The 9,229-nt window shown below is 42.4% G+C and overlaps 1 protein-coding gene across 3 annotated transcripts in view; it reads right to left on the minus strand.

The window, feature by feature from the left end:
* Positions 1-8,003, minus strand: part of SLC22A15 (solute carrier family 22 member 15) — a 45,387-nt gene extending 37,384 nt beyond the window's left edge. For 2 of the 3 annotated variants that reach the window (XM_048293918.1, XM_048293919.1), the window contains exon 1: positions 7,699-8,003. In XM_048293918.1, the coding sequence (XP_048149875.1) occupies positions 7,699-7,785 (87 nt within the window). In that variant the 5' untranslated portion in view covers positions 7,786-8,003. The remainder of the gene's footprint in view (positions 1-7,698) is intronic. The other variant, XM_048293920.1, reaches the window with a different exon arrangement.
* Between the last annotated feature and the right edge of the window lie 1,226 nt (positions 8,004-9,229).

Raw genomic sequence — 9,229 nt, forward strand, 5'->3', positions numbered from 1 at the left:
ATTTCCAGCCTGTGTTGGCTATGAACTTACCTGAGTCACAGGCAGTATTTTAAGAGATCAAAGTCCTCATCTTTGCATGCTGTTTCGGGACACTGCCAAGGAATACTGGGTGAGCATCCTGGTCCCACAGAGGCAGTTTTCCTAAGACTGTAAGAGCATATTCTTGGCTAAAGCATTTAACTTGGTAATTTACTGAGTACTTCCAAAGTTTTTGTTTAAGTATCCAGACTAAAGGACAATGCTGCCATTTGTACAAGCTACTTTGATTTATTTATTAATTTTAAGGACATGTCTGAGGGTAAGCAATTAGATCTACTTGTGTTTTGTTTGTGGGTTTTTTTAAACTGAAAAATATCTTCTGTTTACTACTATTTCAGAACAACATGATGCTCCAGAGCTGAAAAGATATATTTTTCCAGATTCATCGTGGAACTTACTAAACCACTGATTTTAAGCTCAGAGCCTATAGGCCTCAGAATTCCCAGAATTATTTCTCAAAAGTGTTCAGAAAAATAATTAAGAATTACAAATTTCAGCATTCTTAAATTTACTGTAAAAGCTCTTAACTCCTTCAGTAGGAAGTCCATCAGGGGTCTACAAATTAAAATACATGAAAGAACTCTGGTATTTATCTATTTTTAAGACACCAGTAACTAAACATCACACCACAAAGTCTGATAAGCTATACATACAACTCTTTCCATCTTCCCCTATATGAAGATCTCAAAAGTTTCACTGAGCCTTCCAAGGCAAATTCTTAATACTCTTTCATCCTGAGCCTGAAAATGACCAAGTGAACACAATGTTTAACCAGGTTAAATTGCAAACTTAGTCAGAGATCAAACTGTAAACAGACGAGACCTAAAAAACAGATGTTATTGCTCCAGATGGACTCCAGTCCCACTGGGCTAACACTTGGAAAAAGCAAACAGAGGTTTTGCTTAATGCAAACAATACACATGAAGCGCTATCTTGCAGAAGTAATTATATTAACTGCTCCAGTTAAAATAACAAAGATATTTGAGAACACAAAACTTTATCTATGTCAGAAATAAGGAGCAACTATCTCATTCAAGTTGGAAACAACTATTCTGAGTTCAGTTACACACCTACTAATTCTCTCACCCAAGAGGAAAGGAAATTAGAGCCTCTAAAATGGCAACGTGTCAGTGAGAAGTGCCTTGATATTCCTAGTGGAAAAACACAGGTAATTTATTGCCTATAAAACACAGGAAGTTAGAAACTGTGTGTACACAGAGGCAGGAAAGAAGGAATGGGAAATAATGTGTCATAATACAAATATTTTTAACCCACAGTGTTTGCTACCTAGTAGAATTATGCCTGTTAACTCCCAGGCTGCTCTTCCAAGGGCGCTCAGAGGACAGACTGGCTAGATGGATTGTAGTTTGCCGGGCTGAAAGGCAAATAGCAGAAGATGGGATTGCTTCAGCTCCCACTGAATCTAAATACCATCCCATTGCACCAAACATTATACCTAATAACTTTATTATTAATAATCTGAAAACATCTCCCCGTATGTTTTACCCACAGCCTACACAAAGACGACAATCACTATTGGCACAGTGCCTCCCAGGCACCTTCCCTTCCCCGTTGTTAAAAAGACTTTGCAAAAATCAAGGCATTCAGCCACAGCTCCAGTAAAGAGCCCAGAGCAATTTCCTTCTGACAACTTCACTCTACACAGTATGTAGCCACCTTCCTCTAAAAAAAAAAAAAGTTGGGTTTTGGTTTGCTTTTGGGGTTGCTTTTGTTTTTTTTTTTTTTTTAAATAGGCAGAATACTCTGCTACCTTCCCTCTGTTGGTAAGCCTTCAGAATGCCTACTTTGTGCCTCTCCCAAAACTCATGCTTCTTGCTATGCCCATCAACAATAATTCTGTTAAGGTCTTCACAACAGCACATTGAACAGGCATCTTCTCGGACTGAACTGCACAGAAGCTGATGTCGGCCTTCTAAGTTAAATCGCAAAAGCTGAGTAGAGGTGTTGATACAGATACCCATGCACAGAATGTCTGGTTTAGTGTCAGAGTGAATGTTGTGGTCATTAGAAGATCAAGAACACCCAGCAACTGCAAATGACACTTAAAAACACTTAAATATGAGCTCAATTGCATGTGCTTTGCAGTTTGGATGCAGCTAAAGAAGGGAAGGTCTTAGAGTTATAACTAACATTTCTTCTCTACCCCAAGCTTGCTCTGTGGTTTGATTAAGACACAACATAACTTGGAGGGAAGATGAAGATGTCAGCAGCTGATTAGGTATTTTTACCTTCCCTCCACTAAGAATTATTTTGGAAAAAAACCAAACAAAAGCAAGTTAGCTATTTCAAAGTAATCGGTAAGGAAGCTGTTGTTAGCATCCAGACTTCTGTGCTGTATCTGAGAGTTAAGGACCCCATTCCTAATAAGGCATGTTACAGCCCAGCATTGTTAGTTCAGGTTTTCTGCAGAAAATAGCACAATGTCTGCATCAGCTGCATTCATGTTTTTAAAGGTTATAAATGTGGTATCATTAAAGGTAGGTGATTGTCTCTCTTAAGGGACAGTTAGTTATGGATATGAAAGAAGTAAAGGACTAAGAGACCAAGGATTGTTGGTTAGCACCACTGAAATCAAATGTCACACATGAACAAAGAACTACCTTTTTTTCTTGAAAGATTTCCCCCACCCAGTTGAAGTAAATGGTAGGATTTGTCTTCACTTAGAAGTTCCATCAACTTTCAGATGGAAATATTCTTAGCTAAATGAGTAGCAGCACATCTTTACGCATCAATAGTTTACATACTCATACCCACCTCATTTATTTGTCCTCCCAAACAGAAGTATGCTATACCAGATCAAGGATTTATATGCAGTGATGCAAGTACTCTAAAAGCCTTCATCACATTTACAAGGAAAGCAACACCATCCTTCAGCATAAGCATGTTCTGAGTAAGATACAATGCACAAAAAGACGTGGGAATACAAAGCTTTCCTCAAGAAGAACATTTCGGTCCCTACTTCTTTTGTTTGTACTCATGCCACATTTGAAACCTCTCCCCCACAGAAGTGGCTGCACATGTCTGACACACATTCTGCATCTGCTTTATTGAGAATCAGAGGGACTTGAAACTCTTCTCCCACAGACATACAAAAAAACCCCTGAACACTGAGGTAATCAAACTCAAAAAAGGTTACACAGAAATTCTGAAAATCCTTTTTGCACCTGCCACATTGCTCACTTACTTACAGACACTTGTAGCTGAATTGTGTCTAAGTTACAGCACAAGTAACTTTGGATAAACACCATACCTGTCATGATGCCCCTGTAACAACTGCAGCACAATACGCCATCAGTTGTAATGCAATTTGTGTAGTATGCCCCTCGTTCCTTAATTTTAAATTGTTCATTATATTTCCAATTTGTTTTGCTTTTCCTGCTCAGATAAAGTCTGAATAGCATACATCGTCAAGGACTGGGAATAAGCTGTTCAATGTCAGATCAAATCTGGCTAGTTCAAAGAACAGTTTAAGAGATTAATGCAAATGTAAATATTAAAAGAAGATTCACTGACAAAGTATTTCATGACTGTCATTGCAACTACAGCGTGATGTCTCATGCCATTAAAAGAGGTAGAGTATGTACAGGGTGTAGATAAGAAATGTCAAGAAACAATTAAGCAAGGCTACATAGGGGATCACATCTGCATCCTGTCTGAAGACACACACTATTTCTTCTGAATTATTTCTAGAGATCTGGAATGTGGAAGCCTGCCTTACTTAAGCCACATGCCCCAGAATGAGCTTTCCCTCAAAACATTTGTGCAGATGGGACAATTAAAGACCATCTTTCTGCACTGGAATATTGTAATGATAGAAGTCATACACGATATTGTTGTCAAAGGTAAAGTGATGCTAGCAACACCACTCATTACAGCTGCACTGCATCACAAATAGTTTGTTTCAAAGCAAAGGTATAATTCAAGCAACTTGATAAAACTATCTTAACTGTTTTTACATCCTCCTTTCTGTTAGTAAGGAGTTCCCAAGATGGATGGAACAGCCACCCTTGGTAATTATCCATATTGCTGGGCAATGCACATTACTCAAATTAAGGCAAAGCCTTTTTCAGCTGCGCAAACAAGAACTCCCTTTTAAACTTAAACATGTTTTTAAAAGCCTTTCAGTAGAAATACAGTAAGAGCACATTTCCATTCTCAGTTTGGACTTGGGCAATCCTGTGGCTCGGATTCACTGGCAAAGGGCAGACTCGTTCAACCACATATTTTGAATCACAAGAGACAAAGAAACTTTTCATTTTTAAATATGTTTGTGTGCTCTTAAGTGTCTGATCAAGGTGTGGGATTTTGTCTCACGTTGCTACACACACTCAACAAACACCAAGACTATTCTTTAATAATACTTCAACATAATTTCTTCAAAAGATTGCGACAACCAGTAATCAACAGGTATCAAGTACTCACTTTTAGCTCAAAATAAACTCCTAAGTATTTTAAGTGTTGTCAGCTCCCTTTGTTTCTTCCACACTTTTTTAAAGGTATACTAGAAATGCAGGATTAATCCAGCCTCAAATTCACATCATTAGTCAATCTTCACATTCTTCAGGTAAGTCCGGTCTTTGTGTAATTCCAGATAATTTGGAAATTTTTTTCTCTACAGTAGCTGTTGTCAGTCCATTATAAAGTTAGCAACCACTGCTACAGAATATACCTAAAGATCTTCCAAATTCCTGTTAAGCTGGTAGTGGATAAGCCAGGCATACCTTAACACAGTAACAGCTCAGCAGGTTAACAAATAACAGCAGCAGATAGCAGAGGAATAACAGAAATCAGGGAAGATGAAAGAAGGAGCCTGCAAGACTTATACTTAATCTAGTTTTACACTGATAACATAGAAGAACATTTTTCTAATTGCAAGCAACCTGGAGGTTTTTGTCAGAATTGTCAGTAAGCTCATTCCACATATTAAGAACTAGTTCACTCAAGCCCACGTGAAAATGGACTCATGTGCACCCCTATACACAGAATTGTTTGGTAGAGTTTGCCTCAAAGAAGCTAAACCATGTCTGTAATTAGAATTCAGAGACCAGATACATTGGCATATCAGTAAGACTACATGGTGGAAGTAGCTTACTGTAGAAATTTATATTTAAAAAAACCCCACTAAAATGAGGGGAAGTACTTATAAAGTATGAAACTCAAAGAGATTAGTAACATGCAGAGATGAAAAAGCACAAAAGCCCACAAAGAAAGCAAGTGCACCTGCTGGGAATCTTACTGGGAAAGGAAAGCACAGAGTCTAAACTCTGGATATTGGCAACAAAGATGAAGGGACTTGACACAGCAGACAAATATTTTTCACACATCAGGTATTCTTATCTTTAAGAATGTAAAAATATGTTTTATACCTACAGGCCAATATGAAAATATAGGCCAACTGAGGGAGCACATGGAAAGGGACAAGGAAACTAGCAATAAAATGGAATAATCAGTCTGTGGCACAGCCAGTGACATAGACTACCAGGAGTTCTCATTCTGCTGCCATATGCTGCATCTAATCCACTAAAGGAGCCCACGACTACTTAGATCTACACCACACACACGATACATTACTTACCTTCGGGTCCATCCTCCAAAGGCTGGACCAGACAAAACACTGACACCAGTTGTGAAATCTGCCTTCAGTCTTGCTCTCGCACATCCCAGTGACACACTACATAACTTGGCACCAACAAAGGAACACAAAAAGCAATCAACCACCCAAGCAGAAACCAGTTGAAAAAGTCCACATCTATTCATGAACTGAAAGACAACAAGCTTCACATCTAAATTCTTTACAGATGCCTGTGCCTGCATGATCTGAAGAAAACCTACCAGTCAGAGGACTATCCTCATTGGTACAGTTCAAGAATTAAAGATAACATGAGAAGAAAAAAAAGCAGACCTGCAAACCTGCTATCTTTCCTTCTTTAGTTATTCTGAATTAGTTCCACGATTTGCAAAGATCCTTCTGTTTACTTCTCCCATGAGAAATGCAAGTTAATCCATTAAAAACAAAACAAACGAACACAAACATTACAGAACAGCTGACCCATACTACTTAAAATTCTGAAAACACAGAGCACTTGTCAGGGTTTGCAGTACATTCCAGAACACGACCAGCACTGGAAGAAAAAGTAACTATTGCTTCCTTGATTCCTAATCTTCAGTGAACATATACATTTTCTAGCTAGCCAGCCAGCCAGCAGAACAAGCTCTAAGCAATGTCTAATATTAAGGAATTAAATAGCTAAATCAGTAAAAAAAAAAAAAAAAAGAAAAAAAAAACAGTACAAGGAAATAGAACCCTACAAAGCTTTTGCTGATTATCATTGTAACTTTACAACCAAGTACAGAGTTCCCATCCAACAGGACTGGGCATCTGAAATTTCTTTGGTCATCTCATAAAGCTTCTTAATATTTCGGTCAGTCTAGGGGAACTAGGGTTTGCCAGGAGAAGACATCTTCAGTCTCACAGCTCATGACTGGAAGTTCTTGATTACTACAAAATATGGGTCAGCAGAGGTGGGAGGACAGTTAAGTTCCCCTCTTCCTTCCTGCAACCATTAAACTTCCACAGTGGAAGTAACCCAGCACTTGTCAGCCTAGCTGAATTCATGACAATGAAGATTTTGATGCTAACATGGAGTAAACCAGACTTTTGCCACATTCAAACCATACTTCAGTCCTAGGCCTGACTGTGAAGGTGTACTTATTATTCTTGTCTTCCTTCCTTCCTTCTTTCCTGTCCTCACAAAGATGAAGCAAAACTGAAAGGCAACAAACATGGCTGCAGAGCACATCACTTGCTCATGCAATCTCTGAAACGCTCTCCAAAGAGAGTCTCTTCTAGAGCACTAGAAGAGTGCTCTCTTCTAGCACTCTACTGTTACTTTGGACTCCACTTTTATCACAAAATTTAAGAGAGTTCCAGATTTGTATCTCCCAAACCTGACTACTCAAAATGTAGGGCTTCATCCAAATAACTAATGGAGACACTGTCCCTGTATTCCAAGAGTTAAGTCGAGGCTAATTAAAGCACCATAAGCAATCAACACCTGTCAGCTGGTTACATGAGAGCTTCTGCACACAGAGGTCTCAGTGGCCACCTGTCACTTTATCAGTGACAATCAAACCACATGCAACCTAGAAATCCCCAGTCTAGGCCATTAACTCCAGGTTGCGCAGGATTCCCAGCAGAGCTTCTCACAGAAGTCAATGTTGTCCAGTCCAGGTCATGGAAGCCTCGGTTGAACTTCACCCAGCCCTTCACCTGACCAGCTCCTAATATGTTCCACGAGTGACACAAGGTGTAACCACTCAGGCAATGCGGCACAGAGAGCATCAGCTGCTTGCCCCAAATACACTCTGCAGAACTGAGCACTGCCTTTGGGCAGAGGTCACCTGTGTCCCAGGAGCGCAGCACGATACTGCAGGACAGACCCAGAGGGGAAGACTTGTTACTGCCACCAGCAGCCCTCAGCAGAAGCCCTCCCACACCAGCCTTCGCACCAGGCAGCACTCACCGCATGGACATCCACCCAACACCTTGGGAACAGCTGTCCACTGCACCCAGAGCATTGCCCTCCCGGCACCGCTTCCCCCTCGGGACAAGAGCGGGCGGGAAGGGCGGCCTCTCACCTGGAGGAGCACGGCCAGCAGAACGCACAGGTACACTTGATAAGGGCCCATCTGCCCCACCAGCGGGAATGCCTCCTCCACCTCCATCCCGCTCCCCGCCCGCCGCGCAGCTCCTACGAGCGGCCGCCGAGCAGTGCATCCCCGGGGCGAGACGGGGCGCGGAGCGGCGGCCGGGCCCTCGCGGAGCTGGAGCAGAAGGAGAGGAAGGAGGAGGAGGAGAAAGAGGAGGGAAGGGCGGGAGGCGAGATGCGGTGCTCATGCGCAGGTTCCGGGGAGAGCAGCCGGGATGCGGCCGCCTCCCTCCTTCCCGGGCGGCCGCTGGGGAAGCGGAAACGCACTCGACCTTAGCGCAGGCGCAGGGCCCGGGATTAAATTATTTGGGATGGGGTTGTGTGAGGAGCCGTGCGCGGAGCGGTTGGGATGGGGCTGTGTGAGAGCGCTGTCAGGGAGGCAGCGCCGAGGTGCCTCGGGCAGGGTCCCTTACAGTGAGCGGGCTGGACACTGGGGAGGTGCGTGCCAGGTGCGCGGGGCGATGCGCCTGCTCAGGTCACACCTGGTCACAGTTCTTGGGAAGGGGAAAGGGCAGAGAGGTGCTATGTCTGGACCCTCGGTTAGACCAAGGCAGCACGCTGGCCCTGCGGGCTGGGCGAGAAGCCTGCGCTGGGTCCGTGCTGGCGAGGTGTTCGGGTTTTATGGCATTGTCCATGCAGCAGCTGGGCTCTCATCGTCAGGTTTCATCCATCAAGCACAGTGGAGTTACAGTGTGCGCTCAGCGGGTTTGCACCGTACTACTGAACAGGGTTATTAGCCCTGTGTCTGGGAAGCTGTACCCACATAGTGCACGCTGCTTAAGTTCTGTCAGTTCACAGAGGACGCCAAAATGCTGACACACCTCAGCTGTGGAATATTCTGTAATGATACTTCATCTCCTACCTGCCGATAGTTGGGGGGGGGAAGCCGAATCTGGTATAAGGCTATTGTGTAGATGCCACTAGAGATCAGTTCTGGACCTACACAAATCTTACTGTTCTTGATTTGATGCCTGGTGAGGACATGCCTCTCTCCATTACACCAGTCTCCATGAAACTGTAGTTGTGTATTTTATGAAAAGAATTTGGAGAGCCTTCATTGTGAACATGGGGTAGAAGTTCTCACTTAGAAGTAATGGGACTGGTTTGGGAGGGAGCATGAACTCTACTGCATAGAGAAGGGAAGGGAGATAAATACATGTGAAATAGTAATCTTGCAAAATGGCAATGAGCTTTTCATGGTCCATTTTCGTTACACCTTTACAATAAAGCTCCAGGAACATGAAACAATTTAGATTGTTGAGATTTTTTTTTACCTAGTGATACCAAGAAGCAGCAGCAACATCTTTATGCTTGTAGCTTTTATTGTATGAACAATAGAAAGGAAGAGAGTTGTTGTGAGCTGTGACCTTTAGGACCACGCCAGGAGCCTGGGAAATAATACCATTTCTGGGCTGAAAAAATCTTGGCAAATTGACAATCATCAAAGCAATTTACTCTTA

The sequence above is a fragment of the Corvus hawaiiensis genome, chromosome 2, assembly GCF_020740725.1.
Source record: "Corvus hawaiiensis isolate bCorHaw1 chromosome 2, bCorHaw1.pri.cur, whole genome shotgun sequence".
Classification (NCBI taxonomy): domain Eukaryota; kingdom Metazoa; phylum Chordata; class Aves; order Passeriformes; family Corvidae; genus Corvus; species Corvus hawaiiensis.